Source organism: Anas platyrhynchos, chromosome 5 (assembly GCF_047663525.1).
Source record: "Anas platyrhynchos isolate ZD024472 breed Pekin duck chromosome 5, IASCAAS_PekinDuck_T2T, whole genome shotgun sequence".
Classification (NCBI taxonomy): Eukaryota; Metazoa; Chordata; class Aves; order Anseriformes; family Anatidae; genus Anas; species Anas platyrhynchos.
In genome coordinates, this window is record NC_092591.1 from 54,623,398 (window position 1) to 54,648,243 (window position 24,846).

Here is a 24,846-nt window from a genome sequence, read left to right on the forward strand (position 1 = left end):
TGAAGCAATGTATCAAAGCAGAGCGTTAAATGCCAACAGTTGGTGAATATAACATTTAGCAGAACAGTCATGCTCAAAAGCAACTCACCCCTTGCTTTAAACATTAGAACATCTTTAACTGATAGAGAAAGAATATGAATCAGAGTACTTCATTTCCCACTAGTTTTTGAAGAGGGTAGATAATTTTCCACTTTTGACCTATACAACTAGCCACAGATTGATAAACAATAATCTCAATGTCAAGTTCTCAGGACAAGAATGGCTGTGTGTACAAATACATTTTTCTTTTCAATAGCTGTTGCCTTCAGCTGCAAAAGCCTATGCTGCTAGATAATGTGGGTTAGTTTATTTATTTATAGACCGTTATTGTAATCACTGACTAAGTTCCAAGGGCAAAATCTGTATTACAGGTCAATCCATAGTCAGAAAGACTCAGCTTCATTTTCAGATTGTCAGTAGTGCTTGAAGTTTGGGCAGTTTGGAGAGCTTCTCATTGTTGCACTGGTGAGCATTTATAGGGAGCATTCCTAAAAGCAGCCTCAAAACGCTGGGGTTAGATTGTCTGTGGAGAGTAATCGTATGTGCACGTTTCTTGACAAGGGACTACTGCAGGATTGAATTGCAATAACAGCGTTGGATATAATCCCCAAATCAATTGAGAGAGATAAACTTTCTGTCTAAAAGGTGAGGGCGTTACCTGTGGTGAATCTCACTGACACCTAATAATGCTGAATTATGCGGTATAAACAGATGTTTTGGTAGCCTGTTCCATGAGTTATCTTCAGGTTATCCATGGTAATAAAAATAGGGTAGCACTGTGTCTTTGTGGGAGAGGAAAAATACACCACTTCAAAATCAGAGAGGCTGCTCGTGAAGAAAGCATCAGTGTGACTTGCTGTGGAATGAATCTCTGAGATCAGTGTTAGGGCAAACATGTCCAATATTTTCAGAAGCTGAGTTACAGTATGCAGAAAACAGCACAAGAGGGCATTTATATCATGAATAGCTCTTTATTAGCTGGTATATGTTTCACTTTGTCATTTTCAGAATTGCTTCAGTGCTGTAGTCTGAAAACCTTGGATCTGTGTTTTCATTGGCAAACTGATAGGGAAGGAAGCCAAAATATTTGTTACAGCCAAAATAAATCCAATAGCCAAGATAAACTATTTTAGCCCTATAATCCTGATGCTTTCTCTGAAATGTACTGGGTCATGGGAAGTTTCATTTGGCCTCCTTTAGTAAGTCTGCTCAAGCAGAGCTCTGGCATACATTAGGGTTGATTTCATAGGGTTCGAAAGAGTATCTTTTCCAAACAGGCAGAAAATCTCTCTTAAAACTAAGAAGGTCTTTAGGTGGTGGATCAAAGGTGAGACGCGGTCTTAATTTAGAAGCTAAAATATGGACAGAATGGCAAAGCAACAGGACTAGCATTTGTGCAAGGAGGGAAGTAAGCACGCACCTTGCTTGGTTCTGCAGCAGGCTGATCTCGGGGCTCCCTAGCCTCATCAGAAAGGGAAAGCACAAAGCCCAGGACTGTTTCACCTGCCCACTTCAGACAGTTAAACACTCATTCCAGGTGGAGAGTTTAACTCAGTCCTTTCTGGGGGGTTGGTTCAGAAGGTTTTGTCCACTGCAATCTCCCAGTAGCTACTTCAATATGTGTTCTGTCTTTTTTCCCCTCTGTTGTCTCTAATGAGATACAGGGTTTGTTTCCTTTTTATCTGTCCTTGGAATGGAACAACAGAGCTGTTGGTCAGAAACGCCTTTTAAAATTGTTTTCTTTTAATTTAATTAATCCTCTGACCTTGCTTTCTTTACCCTAAAGTGCAGATTTCTCTGCAGTATTAACAGAGTGGATATATTGATTATTGCTTTTCACACGTTTTCTCAGGAAATGGCTTGTGGTTGGCAAACAGCGCTTGTCAAAACAATTTTGTATGGAAACGTCGTTTCCAGAAAAACATAGATGTGTTAGTTTTACAGCTCAAGTACCCTAGGGCCCGCACTTGGAGGCAGAGGGGATGTGAGCAGTCCTGCACACGTACCTGGAGGCAGCATCTGCCTTGGGGAAGGCCTCGCTGTTGCCTTGAGGGGCAAAAGAGCTGCTGCTGACAGCACGTTGGAGGTACGTGGTACGAAGCTGCAGTCTGGAGGATGAGGGAGGCCTCAAGTCTGGTTCAGTTTTCTGAAAAATAGAAACATTAGGTTTGTCTGATTCAGCTGCTAAGGCTGGTGCACAGACCATTTAAAATAACTCTTCTGAGTGTGTTGCGTTTAGAAATGTTACTTAGCAGCTCTGATACCTCACTTATTAAGGCTAGCAGTGAACTGTTCCTTCAGCTATTAGCTGAGGACAGAAGGGCTCAGCCTGCACACGATGCTAAGGGGCCCTATGAAATTCTCCTTGCCCTGACCTCCCTCAGGTGCAGCTGCTGTTGTGGGTGAGAGAACATTGTAGCCCAGCCTTTTCACCATTTCACTAATCTCCCCATTTGTTTGATGCTTTGAGGCTGATACGTTCCCATTACAGACCCCTGTTTCCACAACCGCATAATGTGTTTGTGTGCATGATGCTCATGGGATTTTCATTCCTTCTTGTTTATTCAAGCCTTTATGCTCCATAGGGATCTTTCTGCAAGCACTACAAGCAAATGAACATGGAATATAGATGAAGGGAAATTAAAAGGGAGAGCAGGCCACTGTAGGGTGGCTTTATCTCACAAAAGCTGAGCTAGAAATCATCTTGGTGGTTCAGAGGCCTGTCTGCTCTAGACTGACATGAGCCAAAATCATCATTGAAACAGTTCTGTAAAATTCAGAAGCTGAATTTTAGTAGTTGTATCCATTAGGAAGCAACAAAGAGTTCAATATGAAGAGCGGAAATTGAGGATTTATTTCACCAAATGTTGAATAATGTGTTGGACATTTTCAGGATTCTTGTGCCTCAGTTGCTTGATATTATATTATGTATCAGTCAAATGGTGATAACATCTTTTCCATGTGCCAAGCTCGTGTGGCATAACAGATCTTTGCTTGGGTTTAAGGTTTTAGAAGAAAGGACGATGCATTTTGCTGCTAATGAAATTTGCTGTTGGTAGCAGTAGTTAAGAGAAACCATTTCCTCCTAAGCTCTCTGCAGCAGAATTGGTTGGTGCTGCAGGCAATGTGTGGCTAGCTGGAAGGCCAGAGCAGCTGAGCAAGAACTTGTTCTCCTGGTACCCTGACTGAATGTTAGCTGTAGTCTTTTCTGACCTTTGCCACTGTGGTTAACTCTTTTTTTTTTTTCCTTTTTTTTTTTTTTCTGTATGCTTTGAGTTGCAGTGGGTCACTTATTATACTGGCCACTGCACTTGAAACAGCATGATTTTGATGATAAGGTTTCCTCTTGGTACAATTACTGGGCAACACGCAGTCCTTACGGTTATAACACTTAAACGCCACCAAGAGCCATTAGGAGGCTTATTGCATCTTCTTTCCCCATCTGAGCAGAGCGCTTATTTGAACTGCTTTCTGTCTTACTAGAACTAGCTTTTTATATTCTTTTGACATTGCAGAATAGTAGCTTTATTTGGTAAATGGATAATTAGCACAGCTAATGAGGAAGTCAGCTTAGCAAAGTCGAAGTTCTGACTTACGTGAAAGGCTATTAGGGGAGTCGTGATTCCTGAATTGATAGTAAACTATGTTGAAACTGGTTCAGAGGATTTAGGCTTTAAAATCATAGATGTCGTGGTGCGATGAGAATGAAAAGAAAAAACTGTGGCAGTGTTTAAATCAAAGTAAGTCATTTCCCAAGAACTGTATTTAAAGAGTTTTAGGGCAGGCATGGCCAAAATACTAAAAAAAATATATATTTTAAGTGTTGTTAATATTGTATAATATTTTCAAAATATTGTTAAATATTGCACTTAATTCAGGAATAGTTCTGGTGTTAGTTTGAATAAAACTGTCAACAAAACAGTGTTTAATCATCACAAACAGTATCTCAGATAACATGCACTCATAACACGTCTCTTGCAATTTAGGATTCAGCATAGGAAGACATTATAGGCCATAAAAAGTCATAACCTTAGAGATCAGCTGGAATCAAGCATTTTAGTCGGTACACTGCTAAAAATATTAGTAACTCAGTTGGAAAGCAGAAGACAGTGTTTATAGCCATCAGGAGTGAGGGTGTCTAACTGCTGATAACCAGATGTTCTCCTTTTCCCTACCCCCAGATTGCCACACATTACTGGATGATGCTCGGGCCATGTTGGGTCATATATAATACTCATCGTTTGTGGTGTGTGGTATTTGATGCTTCTTTGTACATGCTGTCCTAATGTTAATGAGTACCCAAGTACCTGTTACAGCAATTACCCCACGCTGTGCTTGTTTCTGCAGTAAACATCTCCGTCCTGTTTGAACTGCTGCTTTGGAGGCAGCAGGTTTTTATGATTTGAGCAAAAGGACAGCTTCTGAAGGACAAAATCTGGTCGGACTCTGGGCTGAGCCAGCAGAGGGAGATGCACGCATACGCACTTGGCCAATGCAAGTCTTCTGGAGGGAGGAGGCAAAGCACTTGGGAGACTCTGGGGAGCCGCTTCCTGCGCTCCCCAACCTCTGCTGAGAGTCTGGGAAGCAACAGAACAGCTCCCTCGTTATTTTTCTTCGACCACAACTCCCCTAACAAAATTAAAGAGGATGATGGGGAATGGATCCCTTAATCTGTCATTCATTTCTATGTTTTCCACTGAAATCCTAAAATCCTTTAAAGGATTTAGGCATTTAAGTCAAAACCAGCATATGCAAAGCCACATACAGCAGCTGCCTGATTCTGGTGTAACTTGGACTTGCTCCACGCCGGCAGGCTGTGCTCAGTAGGTAGGATCATTGTCCCAGCTTAAAAAATGGATTTCTATCCCCCTGTTTCATCCAGACTTCCATTTGCACACCTGAAAGGACAGCCCTGTTGGGAGTTTTCCAGTCTTGTCTACCTTATTTTGACCGGCTTAGGGCCTCATGTCATGCAATTAGGTATGCTTTGTTCTCTAAATGTGGCTCTAAGAGGAAGCAAACCTGACTGGGCAAAGGCACTGAAGCAGAAGTGAAAAGTTGCTCTCTCTGATCTACTCTCCCAAGATGGGTCGTTCATTTCATGTTCGTGAATCATTGGGTAAATTTTAGAAATTGTCTGGGAGCTGGAACCCCAGGACTTTGTCCTTCCTCCTTCCAAATGCTATAATGGCTGTGCTCTCCTTTGCATGGGTGAACCTTCCAGCGAGGTGAACTATTCGGGTTTCACTGCCCCAGCTGTAGTGAGGTGGATGGCTGATGCCCTTTTTCCATCCTCGGGAGAGCATTTAGTCTCATGTTAGTGTTAGGTTAGTCAAGTGGCCTGAAGAATTGTTCTCTGAGATGAGTAATGTGCAACGCATTCTCAGACCTTACCTCGCTTGTCTGCAATCATCACATACAGACGAGAGGTAAGTCCTGCATCCAGCAAGAGCCGTGGAGAAGGATGTAAAAGACATGGAAGCAGGAGAGCCTACTTTCTGTCTTCTTTCAAACAATATTGCATGGAATTTCCATTAGGAATTGATTCCAGGCCTTGAACCCTAAAGAAATGGAGGCACCAACCTCATTGTTGTAATTTGGTCTATTAAGCTCTACAGAGAGGTGGGAATTCAGACACACACAGCGTACTCTGTGCTCACTGTGTAGACTTTTTGTGAATTACCCTTTGGAGATGCTCACCCTTAGCCTGGGTATCCTAGTTATGGCTTTGTGCTAGAGAGAGGCCTACAGGTAGACCCTACGTTTAACATCTGCTGTGGCCTAACTCCAGCACGCAGGCAATGCTCACAACTCTCAGTTGCGGCCTCGTAGTCACACAATTTAGGATTAACTTGATGGCCTCAGCAGACTGAAATAAATCTGTTTGGAATTAGACATATGTTTTAGGAAAAATGTGGGAAACAACAATAAATGTAGTTAAACAAGATTGCATCCTAAAAGATAATTAAGCTTTTGTTGGTTGTTATGAGGGCAAATTTTTTTTCTAATCCTAATGAAGTCCTAAGGCTCTAACCAAGTCCTAATGTATCTTAGCCAAGTCATCAGTCACTGCTGAAATTCCTCTGTGAAGTTGTGGAAGGATCTGTCCTAGTGTCTCCTCATGAATTTTCTCAGTTCTTGCTAACTTCTTAAACATATTTTAATCATCTGGACTCTTTGAAACCCGCTTTGGGAACTGTTAATAATTAATAATGGCATTTGAAGTTTCTCATGGTCGTAGCCAAGAGTTTTCCTTCAAGATACACTGCTCCATTCATTTCTGAAGGGCCATTCACTTCCAAGATAGATGAAGAGGCATAAGTAAACCCACCATAACCCCCCACTTTGTTCTCATAAATAGCCTGCAGAAGGGGGGAGAAACTGAAGTGAAAAAGGAGAACGTAAAATTAAGTAAGTTGAATATGTATGTTGTACTTCATGTAATATAAAATACTTATCAATCTAATATATATATATATATATATATATATATATCAATATAATCTTAGTCTAATAACTCTGCCTGTTGAAAGTCTAGTTACCATAAATTCATGCTTCTCAGTAAGTAACCTGGGTGGGCTGACTTGGATTTGTGAGTTTCAAAAGTGATGGTGGTTGAGTCAGTATTGGGAATGTACTCTAGAAGAGTCTCCTCTGAAACAGGAATGAATGCAGTGATGTGGAAGATGCTTTCTTTCTCTAATGTTCTTCTCTCACATACTGACAGCTTCTATTAAACTACATCTGCCTAAGACTGTTAATTCCACAGGGAACAAATTTGTTCGGAAGCTTAATAAGAAGCCAGTGTCCTGGAGGGAACAGATGTGGGGTCAGATATGAGATTTGACCTATAGTGGCAACAACCGTTGAAGTCCCTAACAGGCTATGCTGTGCTTGGAATTCCTTCCCTTTGCAAGTGGAAGTTTTATAGTTAACAGCCCTGCAGATTTCTTATAAGAGAGACCTGGCTGAGAAGACACGGAGAAATAAGTTGAGCCCTGGGCAGCAGTGACCAAAAGTTGTTACAGGATGGCTGCTGAGTGACTTATACACGAGGCAGTCTTAATACATCCCAAAATAGAAAAGTATGGATTTCACAGAGAACCTACTTCTTTCTGTAGGTATTTTTTCCCCAGAAAAAGGTCTGAGGATTAAATAGTTACGGAGATGAATTTCTTTTGCTTCTGGACTAGCTGAGACAGCGTGATTAAGCAGCTAACATTCGTGTTACCAATGCTTTGCAGTTGGGATGTTTCTCCAAGTAAGCTAGGAAGCTAAAACATATTTACTTTTTTGTTTTGTTTTGAAATGAGTTTTGCACAAACTCATTTCTCTTTTCTTACCTGTTACAGAAGACGGTGTCTTCCTCTTCCCAGCAGTTTTGCTGATTTTTGAGACTACAAGCCATTTGTTGTTTTTTTTTCTGGTTTTCGATTTTTTTGGGTTTGAGCATCTTCAAAACAATTAGTGTATTCATTAGCTTGTTAATTATAGGTAGTCATGATTAAGTATAAGTCTATAAATTTATAACTTGCACACTGCCTTAAAAATGAAGGGAAATTCCATGAGCATCACATTTGTGCTTCTTTGAGCCTGAAAGGTAATATTTGGATCAAATGTTAGGGATTTTGGGCTTTGTATTAGCAGTGCCAAGCTGAAAGCTCAGGACCTCATCCTATTACTGAATGCCTTTACTGAAATCCACGTGGATCAAAAAATGGAACTTAAACCAGACACATAGCCTGGGCTTGTAGACAGGAATATATTCACCCCTTTGGCTAGGAAGATGAAGAACTGTGCTGACAGTGGGCATCATAGCAGAGATTGGCCAGGCAAGACTAATGGATGGGAAGGGATTGGGGAGTGAAAACACAGGGGCAAGAAAGACCACACAGTCGAATTCCTAAGTCATGATGGAAAATTCAAACCACACTCATAGTAAAGTGAACACTTGGGGTTGCCGTCATCCTGCAGTTAGGCAAACATTTCTTTTTAGGAGGAAAGGTGGGAGCACCTGGACTTCCGGGCTCAGCTTCAGTTTTGGGATGTGTTACGTCTCTCCTGCTTGAGGGTTCAAGATTATGGAGCTAGTGTGATGCTGAGCTTGGTCGGGGTAGGCTTGCCCAGTCTGTTGTGTGCTGCTAACTTAATGGCTGCTCCTTCTTTTCCTAATACTTAAGTAAAGAATGCCTGTCCTTTGGCTATCTATTTGCAAAATTGGAAAATTCATATTCATATGTTAGAGCAAAATGAATATATATGAAGTGGTAGAGTTGTCAGACCATAAAAGTAAGTGTGCTGTTGGCTCTCCTCTATACCTCAGTGAGTGCAGAGAGAAATCAAGTGACTCAGACCGCTAGATTTTACTGATCCCTGGAATAACCTGTTCCTGTTTCCTGTACATGCCTTTCAGGAATGGGAAATAAATCACTTCAGCATCAGAAGTAACCTAAAAATATTGCACTTGGAAAGACTTACTGTGGCATTCAAAATTTCAGAGGCACTGAAAGAGTGTATTTGGCTAAAGAAAAGAGAAGTTCAGGTTGTCCAGGGAACTCCACAGCAAATTATTTTATTCTTGCAATATTGGGCAGGAAGCCACTTTCTTAAAGAAAAAAGTGTCACCTAGAAAGTGTGATACAAGTTCCAGTTGTGTGTTAGAAGTGCATAATACTGCTCTTGTTTAACCTGAGTCTTTCCATAGTAAAAGAGGAAGGTTTGGTTAATTTTGTTTCCTCGCTGATGAAAAGTGTGAGGATGAATCTTAATTCCTGGAAAGATTAGAAATTCCTTTTAACCAATGTAATTATTGTCTCATTCATTGTCCGTTCATTAAATGGAAGTATATTTGACTTCAGTAAAGGCAGTCATCCCCATTGTCTGTTGGTACCATCCCTAAAAGATCCGAGCTATTAACTATATTTAAGCATTTACCAACTGTCTAAAAGTCACAGAGTTTGTTTTTTACTCTTTTTCGTAGATCCTGTATTAAAACTTTTCCTTCTTTCGGAGTAGGTAGAAAAATTCTTCAGAGTGCTTGGTTTTGAACTAAGTGTGCTTGCACATTTCTTACAGTTGATGAAACTAGCAAGGCATTTAGTACAAATTTGATATCTTTTTAATAAGAAAACTCAAAAGAAACCTAATTGATAATTGACCTTTTACAATTGTTCGGACTGCAGTGGATCACTGCATAGGAGATGAAGCTATTTAAAGGAAAACGTTGCCTGTATTCTGCATCATTCTGAAGGTATTGCTAATAGTGTTGAAGGCCATGTGAAATTGGAAAACAAACTCTCAAAATTTAGGTATGCCCCCTGCTCAGTGATTTTGTCAGAGGTGAATTCTGACACAGCCCTAGCACAGACGGCTTCTGCAGACTGAAGAAAGATTGTGTAGTGAGGGCTGCGTGTGATGTCAGTCCAAATTAGGCTGTGATGTGACTTCTCACAGGCTTGGAATTTTGCAAACGCAAGATGGGGATTGAAGTTTTCCTTTTCATCTTGAGTCAAAATACATAAGGTTGTTTTAGAGGCTAGTATATTTGTATGATGGGGTGATAAATTCAGATAGCACTGAGGACTGTTAGAGTTATGCACATACAGGATACTTTGGGGGTTTATTCTGCCTCAAGCAAAAGCTTCTAAGATTGTCTTTCAAAAAATATCCCTTAATTATATTCTCCATCCTCATAAGGCAAAATAGCAATAATGATGTTGTATTCATAACAGCAAAACGGCTTCTGAGAGACAGGACAGTTTTAGGTTTGACAGAAAGCAATGGCTGGAGATACTTGGCACCAATACTTTCCAGTACCTGCTTAATGGGCGTTCATATAGAACTTTTAAACTCTCTTCTCTTGAATAATCTTGAATTCAGATTCTCTTGAATCTTATGGATAGTAGAGAACTTGCTAATTTTAAAGCAGCTTTTATTCTAAGCATGTTTTTCCCTACAGTACCTTGTTCTTTGACCTCAGCGTTCAGTGTCAGCAGGACAATAAGTATTACTGCTTTTGTCATCTTTTTGGAGTTAAACATTTCTGGTTAGAGGATATTGCGTGTAGTAAAAAAAAATAAAAATAAAAAATGTGAAGCTTTCAACCTGTGATTACACAAACCTGTTTCAGAATACAATATCTGTCTTGTGTTGTCCTGGCATGTAAGAAACTTGGCCTGTTGGTATAATGGGTAAAAGATAGGGGCCGTCTGTGCTTTTTTATGGTGCCTTGACTTGAAAAACACTCATGATCTAGATGTCAAAGACATTGAAGACACCCAGCTTCCATTGACTTATATAAGACTGAAGAATTTTTAAAACCACGCAGAGTGTGAAGTCTGTTGATGGTAGTAGCTTTCCATTGATTTCTGCATGACCAACTCTTAAGGGTAATGTGTTTCACTGAACATATGCTGGGTAATAAATATGGAGAACAATCTATTTCAACTGTAGCTGATCTTTTTTTTTATCAAAGGACTAGTCATACGCCAGAGAAGGGTGAAGCTAAAAGCTGCTCTTTCTAGTATGTGTTTAATGGGCGTTCATAGAGAAACAGGTTTCATGTGCAGGCAAGTATCTGCAATAAACCAATTAGCGTATGTACATTAGATGTTTTTGCAAAACACTGTTTGCATCTTTGTATAATGATATGGTCTTAAGCTCCACTTTTCTTTCCCTTTTATTTTACTAGCTTACCAAAAAAAGAAAAAAAGAAAAAAACAAACAACAATGCTCTTCCATGATAAAGTATTTATAAACGATGTCAAACAAATGTTAGAATGCACAACCTAAGGCAAATTCCACACAAGTTACAGAGGAGCTGTTCCCCTCTCTTTTTACAGTCTTTGTTTATGAGTACCGAGAACCCTGTCCCCACAGATTTGCTGAACAGAGAATAGTCTGGGGGCTGACTTCACCAGCTTAGCAACCTCTTTGTTAAACTCCCCAGAGGGATGCCTCGCTTGTTCCAGGGAAGGCCCTGTACAGATTTACAAATCTAACTCAAATGCTAAGCAGCAGATTGTGCAAGGTTTATTGACTTTTTTACTATCCCAATTTTCTAAATGTAGTAATTGAGTTTGACTTCGGTAAACTACATCTGTTGCAGCAACATCTGTGAAGAAAGTAGTGGAAAAAATGCAGAAGCAAAGCTTCAGCTATCTGCTTTAGCGCTCTCCCTCTCGCCAGTAGAGGCATTACTGACCGAAGCTAGGAGTGTCTTTCCTTTCTGGCTGTGAAAGAGCCTGTCTCACTGCAAGGGTAAAAGCTATGTACCTTTCTAAGAAAGAGGGCAATGTCCTGTGTATCTGGATGTTATTCTGTGGGCTGCTGTCCTTTCACTCAGGAGAGTGGCTAAAGGATTAAGAGGATAAAGTCTTTTCAACTTCAGTGAGGTAAGTGACGTGTCCAGCTGTGTGCCAGAGATAGCAATGGTACTGTTGGAGTTGGTGCACTTATTTCACTCTCTGCACTTTGGAAGTTTTTATGGTGTGTTTGGGTGATGTCAGGACTGCTTCTGGAAATGTACCTGGGCTAACAAATGGCTTGTGGTAGCACAGAACTCAGTGTGTGCCAATATCTTGAGAGGCAAATGGGAATTGCCTTTCAATTTTGGCTTTATCTGTGGTTAGAAGTATTTTTAGAACTTAAGGTAAAACAAGAGAAAAGTCCTCCTGTTTTCCTTTGATGCTTTGAACTTGTTCACATCTTACTATCATGAAAGGCCACAAAATGTTGTTGAGATATTGATGTAGTGCAGCTTGTTGTTAAAGAAGAATAGACTGGAATAACTTCATAATTTCAGTATTTTCTTGATGTATTAAAATATTTTATTAATATCCTAAACCAAAGTGCTGGGTTGTTGTACCATTCTTAATTCTTTTCTTAATTTCCACCTCATCCTGAAGTTACGTTGCATAATGCCTATTGTTGTCTGCATTGGTACAGACTTCAGCAAAAGTGCTGGATATCACAGCCAGCATTATTGCAAGGAATTGTTCCTGGTGAACAATATTTATCAATGCTTGTCTAACAACTGTCATCGCTGTTCACTTAACATTTTTTTTTTTTTTTGGTCTAAACTAAAAAATAAGAAATGTGCACTTCTTAATACCTAAGGATAACACTTGTTAAATGCAAATGTCTCCAAGTCACAGTTGCCGACAGAGAAAAATGTAGGATCCAAAACAATATTGAAAAATACTGTTATCTCATGTTGGAGCTTTGATTTCTCACAATAAATCTTGGGATATTAATTGCTCGTGCACCACTGACAAAATCAAGAGTGAATTTACTGTGATTTTTGCAGTCAACTTGTAAAAGGGTTGATATATGCATCGTGATGTTTTGGACCACGCAACATATTTCAGGATGGTTTAAACCATGTGTTTTTAGGCACGAAGGCATAAGTAATGATATCATTCACAAACACTGAATTACATCCATCTAGGCATCATTAATGACAGTTCGGTGTTCTTTCTTTGTCAGAGTTATGTTAAAATCCAATTCTTACTAAAGAGAGAGGGTGGAAGATGTAACAGAGAAGGATGAGAGGGGGCAAAAAAATCTCAGATATATGGTTAAGCATAAACTTTTCCTTGCTTCATATTCTGAGTAATATTCTCAACTCAAAAGTGGGGAAAATGCAATATACAATTAAAAATATATGAAAGGTTATGAGGCACCTCATAATAAAAATGATATCTAAAAGTTTTAACAAAATAAAAGATATTAAGATATTATTATTTATAATAAAAGATATTATTATTTTTTGACATAATAATATCTTAAATTTTTAGTGTTTTACTGAATGTGACGTTTGCTGTTTTAAAGGTACATGACGGATGGTGGTTTGGGCCTCTACACACGAAGGCTAAACCGGCTGCCCGATGGCATGGCTGCAGTGCGGGAGACGATGCAGCGTAACACTTCTCTGGGACTGGGAGATGCTGACAGGTAAGATATCAACCAGCAAATGCTTGGACATAATTGTGCATTTAATTCAAGCTGTATCTAATACATATTAGAACCCTAAGATGAAATAGCTTTAGAAATTCAGATAGTGAATACGTGACTATGAACGTCTCCAGAGTATGTTAGGCTATGCATTCATGGAAGTGTCAGGATAAATACCAACTTTGTCTCCTGATTGCTTTGTTGAATTTTCATCTGGGCTTTTGTGCACAGAACTTACACAAGAAAATGTAAAACTTCTATTTTATTAGCTTATGAAATTAGAAAACCCGGTGATTCAGTGTGAATGGTTAAGGCCAAAGATGAACAATTAGGCAGATTAAAAATCCGTAAATAATGGGAGTGTCATCATACAGGAAGCAGGGAGATGGACCGTAATGAGACCTACATTCTGGTGGAGTTGAGTCAGATGGGTTAAATACTTCTGCTTTTAATGGTATCAGCCTATAGCTGCTTCTTTCCCTCTCAAACACAAAACCTGATGAATGTTACTGCTGTTGTAGTATGTGAACTGTATTGTTTTTCTTCCACGAGGTGACCCTAAGTAACAGATTTTGAATTGAAGGTTTGAACCAGTTTTTGAACTAAAAGTTTTGTTTGTTTGTTTTGTTATTCAGAGGTCTTCCCAGGGACATAAATGTAGTTTACATAATGTAGTTTGATATGACCGATACCGTTTTGATAGCAATACATGGACTAAGGCATGATACCAAGGACAAGTGATGGAGAATCTGGCCTTGTTTTCAAAGAAACGTGCTCTAACTGTTCTGGTGTTCTCTTGACATTACTAAAGATTGGGATGGTAAATGTCAATAAAAGAACCAAAAGCTTTTAGAGGATCTCAGCTCGGTTTCAATTATTAAGTCAACATATGCTCGCCAGTTGCAAAATAGCCTAGATTTTTAAGGAGCTCCTATCTGTTTCTGAAATTTGCAACCTGAAACCCGTACTCAGCCAAGAGCATTCCTGGCTGCCTGTGGGTGAAGACATTGCCACCTGGTGATGTAACTGAAGACAAATCATCCTTGTCTGTTGCTGCAGCTTCTGAACATTGACACGTTAACAGAACCTAATATAAAACACAGCTTTATAGTACAGAATTTGTATAATATAAACTGCATAATTGTTTAAGTAATAGTGAGCATTCTGGAGAGCTAGTCATTCATCCCCTGGCTAACAGTTTCTGCTCTTGCAGCACCTTTTCTTGGTACATAAATTATATTCACATTTTATTTACTAATCTCCTTTCCTGAAGACACCACTCACAAGCACCAATTAAATATGTTCCACAAGAGATATTATCCATATGTTTAAACATATTCCACCTAGGATGGGATTGTGACATGGTAAAATGTAATCCCTAGTTAATGGTTAATGTCAATTATTTCAGCTTGGAAAATAATTCTTTCAGTTCGGACTGGGGGGGAAAGGGGGCTTACACATAATAAAGACTATGTATAGCTGGCAAGTTAGCTGCAACATGAGATTTGATTTAGTCTTTTCAGTTTAGAATGCAAGCCTATTCACCTTATGCAGACGATCAGAGTTTCCTGACAATAAGTGGGCAATTTAAAAATAGCTCCGCTTTGTTTGCTGGGTGATCATAATGTGTAAATTAAACAAAACAAAAGAAAAAAAAATAATCTTAGATTCAGCTGCAGTTTTACAGGGTGAAAATTGGCATAAGGAAAAGGAGTTAAATAAAAAAAAAAAGTGCAGTAATGAATTGCTTTTTTCATTCTGTGAAGAGAGGCAATAAGGAGTTCTGAGCTGCTTTATTGGTACACCTAGAAACATACGAAGATTAAATTTAGCTTGTTCAAAACAGATGTTAATTGATTGCATGGGAGAATGAGTGTGAAAGGCTGTGAACCTTTAGGTATAAGGTTAATCATTAAAAAGTTATCAGAGGAATTTTTGCAGTTCGCCTTCTTGTTTAGTTTCTTATGTTATTAATTGTAGAAGTGTAGTTGTAAAGTTCTTACTCATTGGCTCTGACAATGTAAAGCACAGACCTTAGAAGGTATATTTTCCCCTGCAGCAGGGAAATCCAAATGAGGCAATTTAATTTAACGCTTGATTGCAAGGTTAATGGAATCATTGCACAACACAGCTGAGCTTATTTATTCACTTCAAGACAATTTGTGTTTGCATGGAACAAAGGCATTTTAAATGAAAAAAGGCATTAAGAATGCCCTTTTATTTGGTTTGTGATTTTTTTTTTTTGAGGTTTTAAATTAGCCACTTATGGTTTGTCTTCTATGTATATGGACATGGTGCGTACCATCTGGTATCTGAAGTTTGTTTCATATTGCAAGGCACATAGTTGCTTGATCTGAGACTTAATTCTGCCCTTCCAGTCATATATGCAACCTTTGTTTATAAATGTATACAAATAAGATGGAAGAAATTTGAAACTTGGTTTTGAGTAACACTTTCTGTAATTGCTTGCTTATGTAACTTCTTAATTAGATAAGATAATTGAGACCTGTGCTGACTTATCACATTTTTGTAAATAGGTCAGGAGACTCTATTCATGGATGTGAGCTTGTAAAGATCAACTTCAGTGCTGTTATTAAGGAAATGGCTGTATGATTACGATTTTTTTTAAGCCTCGGTGATGGAGTGCCTAAATAACTACTTCAAAGCATGATTCACATGGATTGTTTCACTTCAGTAGTTTAATTTGCGGTTGTGTGAACTACAGACCTTTGCATAGGAGTGTAAGGCATAAAAAGGTCTTCCCAGTGTGTCCTTCTGAAAGTCTCTTCTGACTCCAAGGAGCTGTCTCATCAGGTATCACATTACATTGCCTTTGTACTTCCAGCAGCTACAGCATTTGTGATCTGGAGGTAAAAACACAGCTCAGCTGTTGAGTGTGGATAGGATTGAACTGCTCTTTAAAAGTGTTTCTGTGTCACAATGACTTTAATGACAGTCTTATCATACTTACGGCTCTGCGGTTAAAGCAAGAGCATATTCAGTTAACTGTCAGGAGGACTGGTGACTGAAACCAGCTCCTGGTAGTCAGTGGCATTTCCTGCTTTTGGCAAGATTCTTGGATAATCCCTGGTGAGAACACGGAGGAGAGGAGACAGACAAACAGGAAGGAAAAACTGAAAGTGAAACAGTAATGGAGCAGAAATCCAGAGGGCATCCCATGCAGAGTATAAATATATCACTGTGAATGTCATTGAATGCAGATTATTTTTTTTCCAGATACTATCATCTATAGCAATTTCTAAAAAAGGTAAAAATTCTGGCTTTCAAAATAACTTCAGAGTAATATTTTGCTTTAATTTTGCATTTTTTAAAAATAAGGTTATTTATGTGTCTCTTGACTCAATTAATAGCCAATGCTTCACATTCTTTCATACAGCAAAACCCCTAAACTGCAGTGTGTTTAAATTGACTAACTGATACTTAATATCTTGAATCCTGTTAAAGTCACGAGATTATTGAAAAGATGGGTTAGTGTTCAGGGCAGGAGGGAGATTGTTGAACTACCTTGATAATCATGGGAACCAGCGTTACACTTCAGAAGAGCTGAAAAGCAAGCTGACGCATGTCATGAAGTTCAGGACAATATTGTCCTGTTCTGAAAAGTGGGGAGAGGAGGAGATGTTACAGGTTTTAGAAGGCATCAAATTTCACTGTAAACAGCATATGAATATAGACAAAACGCTGAGGGCTGTCATGGAAGAAACTGTATCACGTGTTCTTCTTTCTAGGCACTACTGCATTGTAGATGATGGAAAAATGTAAAAATGTACCCAAAATGCTTAATTTTGTTAAGATATCCTTTGTTACGTAGTTCTGTGGTAGAATAGGACACCTTTAATTACTGAGTATATGTTTGCAGTTTTTCCTCTTAACTGAGACTATGGAGCTAAAGCTAAATGAAGATGTCTGCAATTCCCGGCTTTGCAGTTGAGGACTTAAATCCTTCTTTCAGAGAATATCCATTAGGAATTCTATCCCTTTATTATTTATCTCATTATTACTGTAGTTTTGCTACTCTAGCACTGGTAGCATGTTCCACAGAGAAAAAAATAAAGAAAGTGTCTGGAGTAGACACACAGACTGGATAGTCTTTGATTATCATGTTAAAACATGATTGGATTATTATGTTTTAAACTTCAGGCGGACACAACTCTGATAAAAAGACATAGAAGCAGATATTCTTGTATTGTAATGGCATTGGAATTCCCATCATCTCCTTCCCCCACAGCATCTCCTCCTCCTGCCTTCCTCCCTCAGGGGCGTTGACATAAGTGTTTGTGGAGTTGCACGGTAAACCAGCATAACAGGGAGATTCGAGCATAACAGGGAGATGCATCTGGGGTTTTATATGGATGGCTTTGTGGAGGGAGCATCTCCTTTCTGTCAGGAGCAAGGGTACCTGTGTTCCTTGAAGTCCTCAGGAGACCTCAGCTAAGAAAGATGGTTGCAAGCTGTCATCTCTGTACCTAGAAGATCTTACACTATCAATCTCCAGTTCCTTCATTTCTAGAAAGCCTCAACAGTGTACTTGCATCAATTGTTATGATTAATGTAATGTATAAATTCTACTTGTCCCATTTTTAATTTGGTAAGACAGCAGAACACCCCTATATAAAGACCATGTATACTAAATTGAAAAAAATGGAAAAATCTGCAGATGGCTTTAAGGTAAAATAGATGAAAAAGTAAGCACCCAACACCTTGTCATTCGTTGTTTACTGTGTCTGGGCTGTGAGTCGCTGCCCCGTGTAAATACATATCAAAGTATAGTTGCTTGATAGCAAAGTCACACGACTGGTGAGATTCACAGACAACAGATCATCTCTGCTTGACCATCTGTTTGGATTTTAACACTAAATCAGGAAAAATACTACCATTTCTATATATAAATGTTGTGCCTTGGTACCTATAGATACCTATCTCTCTTGTCTTTGAAAGATCCCACGTTTATCTTGAGAACTGACTCGCAGAAACAAGGAAATTCACATTGCAAAGATTCTTTGAAGTTTATGGCCTTGGGATCTGCAGATTAGAATCACAATACCAAATACTTTTATTTTCCAAGGAATCTTTTAACAACCAGTAGTCCAAAGTGGTTTTAGGTTACATAAAGTAATTGCAAAGTTAAGCAATGAGTAGTAGTTGAAAGCAAGGGTAGGGTAGCTATACCCCAGGGCTGAAATTAGCAGTATCTAAAGGGGAGAAAAAAGACATTTTGCTTTTAAACAAGGCAAGGTTAGTCAAGGGAAGTAGTATCTTTTGGCAGATCAGTTTCTGTGCTCTGAGTATGGCAAACTTTTGGGTGCACAAGCTTTTCTTCAGGTCTGAAATAGAATTGAAAATTTTCATTACTAAATACAAGTTGAGAACAGTTACTCTAACTTTACCTGGGTTATTAGTCATCTAGAGCAGCTTTTAAAGACAGGCGATACCTGTGAAGCGGAGAAGGATTTAGCAAGGAAAGGCTTAATACAAGGTTTATGTGGTGTAGAGCAGAGAGAGATATGGATAATTTATCACCTGTGTACCATAGAGTGGTTAACTGGGGAAAGGAAGCAAGTTATTACTGACTATAAAAGTCTGTCTCTTTATAGAATCTATGATTTTTAATGTCCACTAGAGTTGTGATTTGGTTATTCGGGTTTATTCTTTGAAGGCACTCTATAGAACTCCCTTGCAGAAGAGAAGGAAGAACTCAGAAATGAAGTAGCTGTGTGAGAATTGCCTCCCTTTGGGCAAGGAGGTTCTTTCGGCTTTGTGGCTTGCATCATGTGAATGCATTCAGTGGGCAGAGTAAAGCCTTTTTTAAAAAAAAAAATAAAAAATTCCATGCACATATTTTTGGGGGTATGTGTGGTACACTGGATGAAGTAAATTAGTCTGCGGGAAGAACATATGTGGGATTTGGTGATTGCATCAATTCCATTTGGAGAGGCATGGTGGAATGGAGATCTGCTGGGAGGTTTTACCTTTGTTTCTCAGGCTTGCTCTGTTTTTACTCACTGAATGATGGTATGCTGAGAGCTTGCTTCCAACAGTGAGTTTAGTGAAGTTGGGGGCTGTTTAAAGGCTGGAAAGCGCATTGAGATTTTCATCAGAGATTGTAGTTATCTAAAAATTGCTGTCCAGGCTCTAGTTCATCACATCACAGAGCAGCATACAGCAATAGCAATATATGATTGTGGGGGGTTGGGGATGGGTGGTGGCCAAAAGGAGTGCCAAATCAGTTTGGCCAGTTTAACTGACTTCTTGTAAAAGAGCAAATTGTTTTCCTATGGTGCAGTCCTTTTTCCACATATCCATGGCCAAAACCAGATTTTACTGCATCATGGGACCTATGTGCATCCCTGTCCCAGTAAGGTAAATCAAGAATTATCCTGTTCCTGTCTTTTAACTAAGACCTGTTTTAGTAGCCTTGCAGATCGACAAAACAGTTGAGGGCAGTTGTTGACCTTTTTCAGAAGTTTCTTCCATTGAGGAGGTATAGTTCTACCATGCTAAGCTAAACAACAAAAACAGGAACAAACCACCCTGCAACTGCAAGTCACTCCCTCCAAAGTTAGTAGATTAGGTAATCTTTCTGCTAGACTGTCACTACAGTTTTAAAACCCATCTTCAGGATTTATTTATTTATTTATTTATTTTTGCTTAGATGGAAGTGCTAAAGGTGGAGGCAAGATCTAGGTTTTAGGAATTGCATTTCTTGTTTTAACTTTTTTCCTCATCTCATGCCCCCTTTTTTAGTTACTGTGATTCCTCATTCCTTTATATATTAGGAGGTATTTACATCTCTGCTCTAGCATCTAATTAAAATGCTTAAGTTTGGAGCTAAAGTTCACTACAAAGCTAATGGAAGACAGCAGGTGCCTCAAGGGAGCAGCTCAAAATGTCCAAGGACATTAGGACCCTCTTTTTGCTCATATATTCCATGTGAGCAGTCACTTCACGTCGAAAGCTGTGCTGCTGTGTGTATACAAGTGAAAGGACCTTACTTTTTCCAGAACTGCAGATACTGATTCTGTGGAAACAGAAAAACTGCCTAATTTAAACAGCAGAATGATTTGCGTGTATGGCGTGGCAAAATAAAGATCCTACTCCACTGGAACGAGATTTTCTCCAAGTGACGTTTCCTTCCACACGCACCCACTTCATGCATCTAAATACAAAGTTGATCTAAGTGCTGCTTTAGAGCCTCTGCTGAACTCCTTGATATTTCTGATTCCATTGCCAGAGATTAGCACTGTCTTTTCTGTTGTATAAAGTGGCTTTTAAAATACTTTAGGCATGTGGGAAATTAAGCTTGTATTCCAAGGGTAAACAAGATTGTAGATACAAAGACCATTTTGAACTGTATCAGGGTCTTTTGTGCTTTGCATGACAAACCGAAGAATGTGAAATGCTTGCTGACATAGTGCAGACTTTGTTATTTAGTTTTCCATGTCGAATGGCAAGAGAGTCAACATAGTCTCACAACTGACCTACACCAGTAACCTCTGAGTTTGGGATTTGGAGATTGAATAGATAAAACTAATAGCAGACAGCTGTCAGGCTCCAATAGAAGAATCCAAGTTTGGGGCTGTTAGACTGGTGTGGAAGCTCATTGTGGCTATAAAGCAATTTTCGAGACTGGTGACTTTTCCAAATATTACAGAATGTCTCTCTTGAAAATACAAAGATTCTCCCTTTGGTCTCTCTCTGTTGTTTCTCCTTAGATAGTTTCTTGGTGCTTTGGAGTTGTCCATAACTTTGTTTCATTGAAATAGGCTTTCTGCTCCTCTTCTGTAGCTACATGTTCTTTTGTGACCATAATTATATGCTATTAGTATTAGCTTACATGTTAATAAAAATATTAATGTTAATAGGCAGGATCTAAGTTTTCTGTTTAATGGGTGAACATTTTCTTTAATTGTATTGTTTGACAAGTTATGTCAAAATTTTGAGTTTGATTTTAAGATGCTTTTATCTTCCTGAATGCTCTTCCAAGGACTTTCTGGGGCTTTTTGTTTCTTTTTCTTTACTCTAATAATTAGCTTTATTCAGTCATTTATTCCAAGTCATGTCCCCCTCAGTGAAGGGAGGGGACACCCTCTGAAATGACCACTGGGAAGCCTGCAAGGAATTTGGGATATCCAGATGTGTTGAGGGATCCATTGCCTACATAGAGAAATACTACTCCCAATTCAGACAGCTAACTGAATGTTTAAAGTTGTTTGGTACTAATAGCCCTCTATATCCATGTATCCACATCTGCAGCATAGCAGGAGCAGCTGTAAGGTATGCACAGCTTGGGGTCATATTTTATTTTAAATGCTATGTATTTCCTAGGTAGTCATCTCTCTCAGCTGCTGTGTATGGCAGCTCCTCTGCTAATGAAGTAACGGGATACCTTTGGGCTGACTGATGTCCAGAGAAAGGAAAGAGAGCCTGACCTAGCACTCATCAAGGCAAAGATGCGTTCTGCTAAATGGAAGGTTCACTCCCTATTTCCAGGGCACTTGAGGAAGAGGTGCATGCTCTTCCCTCCTCACACAAACGTTGTTGACTAATTATAACTTATATTTTCATAAAGAAGGGAATGTCTCATTACTCATGTACGTCTCTACAAAGCATTTGCTGTTCCACTGCTACAGGGTGACTCTTGAAAGCCAGAAGGCTAACAAGCGCAGAAATCCAGGAGCATGGAGCATGTCATTTGAATGTCCTTCTCCACTGGAGGAGCTTTCCAGCTCTGGCAAGGAGCTTGCACTGTGTTTTGCAAAAGGGAAGTGACAAGGAAGTGGCAGGGGCAAAAGTGCATCCTTGTATTTTTGCTGCCCTGCATTCTGGGAGCTACTGTATTTATATCGGGCCATTCCTTGGTGTCATGATAACTTCCTTGGTGGCCAGCAAACTACTCCGTACTGGGGGTCAGTAGCCTCCTTATCTTTGAGTCCTACTCTGCTCTTCTCCATTCCTCAGCTTCCTCATGGTTTAGGGATTTTCCAGCAGTATGATAAGGTGACTTTGTGACCTTTTTATGACAGCTAATAGGATTCACAGTGAAGTTGAGACTCCACAGAACAAGTAGTCACTTTGCTCCTGCCTTTTCTGAGCTGAGATTCAGCGTCCTGAAGCTTAGTTAATGCAGCTGCATGGGGTTTAAAGGTTCTCTGCTGTTACATAAACAGGCATTAAGTCTTTCACATGGTAGTCTCATATTGCTTAGGTATATACAGTTAAATATAGATTTAGCCAGGGTGAGTAATTGCATACTCTATACTAGAAACACTTGGAGCTACGTTGTGCTGTAACAGGAGTATTATGAGAATGTATATGATTTGGTTTTACTATTAAAAGTTTTTGCTATTCGCACTAAAAATAAAACATCTAATTTTATTAACACTTAGGGCAGCAATTCGAGACTAATTAATTTGATGTAAGTAGCATTGGAACAGTGCAAAACCCGTGTGTAGAGTTAGAACAGCGAGCCTCAGCAGGCTCGAGCATGCTAGAGGCGATGTTTATGTATGTCCAGGTATATATGGTCAATAAGTAGCCAGAGGATCAGCTCTAAACACTGGAAACCTGATTACTGCCTGGGCAAAGTCCAAGGGCTGAATTCAGCTCTTTTTCACTACATGATTTTTTTTTCTTTCTTAACTGACAAAGGCTCAGCTCAGCAGCTGCTGTGGAGTTGCCATGTGCTGCCATCAGCCCCAAGTAATGTTTTTATCTTTTTGATCTACTTTTAACTTTAAAGTTTATCTTCTCTGATTGTGTTGGTAGTTTAAGTTCATTTTCATATATATATCAACTAATTCATTCGTTTTGGTTTAGGGGAAATGAGCAAACCACCTTCAGTGTTCAAAAGGTTTTATTCCCACTTTCATGTTGATTGTCAAGATTGATTTATTCTTGTTATGAAACTTGCAACTAGAAATACTCTTCGTAACGTGACTTAATGCCTTAAACATCTCTTTGAAACTGTTGATGTTATTTGATTCTATCTGATATGCACATACATAGGTTGGTTTCATTTGCATTTTTATGCAAAGGTTTCATTTTTATTTTCAGAGACGATTGAAACATAATGTTGCACTTGCAAAACTGGATGTGTTTTGAATACATGGTTAAAGGAATAGTGAAATAGCTAGAAATGCCCCAGACAACTGTGACTTCCTATGGAAAAAGAGGAGAGGGAAAAGGAAAAAATATCAATGTGAGTCCCTGGGAAAGAGATACCAGCATCCAGTGCCACCTGAAGTTCACAGAGGTTATGTTCATCATTTCAATAAGGAAAGCCTTATTATACACTACTTAGTCAATATTTTGCGACTGTGTGGATTCTCTAGCTACTCCTGAATAGAGAATTTACCCATCTATTTGTGCTTTGAGAGCATTTCTGAGGCAAAGGGAGTCATGAGATGGATTAGGTTCTGGCAAGAAATTCCATAGAGTCTTAAATATGCATGCTAAAGAAAGACACGTTTTCTGAAATCAGAAGATTGTGATTTTGAAGTGAAGTCAGGATGTGTGTTCCTGTGCTCTAGTTTCTGTTGAAATTCTTTGGTGTAACTTCAGTTTTAATTGTAGCACTGAGCCAGATTTCTGTTAGTATAGATGAAAAGCAAGTATGCCATATGATAACTTGAGATTGCTCAACATTCCTTTTATCAATGGATGCTTTCCAACAACCAAAGGGTAGAAACAGGTGTCTTCCACAGCATGGCTTTGAATTTGGTTTCATTTCTGCAAGATCTTCTGACCACTTCTCAAGTTAGCAAAATTCTCCTACCGTGTTTTATGGGCTGACCTTACATGAGCTGTAATGAGCTACACAAGCGACTGATAAAATAATCATTCTTGCCTGTGAATCATACCATATGTTTCCCTCGCTATCGCTCTCTCCACCTCTGTAATTCCAGTCATGTTTGAACCAGTTATTTTACTTTGCCTACATCATCTCCTCCATACTACCAAATCATTTTGTCTTACAGCCATTTCTCTCGTTCCAAGCAATGTGTTGTACTTTCAACGCTGGTCATTTGTCACAAGCGTCTGCCTTTGTCCTTGATGAATTACTAAAATCCACCTTTGTCCACAAAACGTGTTTGAATCTTTAAGTCGCTTTCCACTTTGGATACGTTCTCCTTTTAATGAAACCTCTTTCCGAGTTCACTTTTAGATTTGAACAGTAGTAAAATGAAGGAGCTTGCAATACATGGTGATGTAGTTAAGCTCATTATGGCAATGTAAGAGTCATCAAATCATTTAGGAGCAAGAGATTATTTTAGAAACTGAAAATTGAGAGCCCAAGTTAACTTACTACTTGGCTAAGCACAGGTGTGTGGGATCATGGGATGAGAGGAATTTTCTATGAACGTTTTCATGAATTACAGTGAAATGTAGTTATAATAAGTACAGTGGATTCAAAAGATGTGAGGAAAATGCAGAGTAATGATGAGGAGAAACTCTGGCACTTACTGGCACTTACCTTGCAAACTAGTCTGGGAAATCTACACTTAGGATCTTTTAAATCCATACGAACCAAAGCGCAATCACACATTAAAGGGGATGTGGTATGGATAACCAACACGGTGTTTTCCAGATGAACCCTTGTTTATTTGATGATTAATACTGAAGGCAAGGACTTCCCTCTTAGTTCGTTAGGTGTGCCTGTTGGGATGCAAAACGTAAATGCAATAATCAAACTAGCAGTATGTATGGATTTTTTTGATGCATCTAGTGATTTCTCTCCTTTCATCATCCTTTGTGCAGTTCGCTTTGTTAAGTTCTCTAAACAAAGATATCCAATGACCACTCCTTCATTCCAGAGGAATTCACTAAAATAGA

General features: G+C 39.0%; 1 protein-coding gene across 9 annotated transcripts in view; it reads left to right on the top strand.

The window, feature by feature from the left end:
- The window catches only part of NAV2 (neuron navigator 2), a 424,692-nt gene that overhangs the window by 322,885 nt on the left and 76,961 nt on the right, over positions 1-24,846 (top strand). For all 9 annotated transcript variants that reach the window (XM_072039124.1, XM_072039125.1, XM_027458933.3 and 6 more), the window contains one exon: positions 12,871-12,993. In XM_072039124.1, coding sequence (XP_071895225.1) covers positions 12,871-12,993 — 123 coding nt within the window. The remainder of the gene's footprint in view (positions 1-12,870; positions 12,994-24,846) is intronic.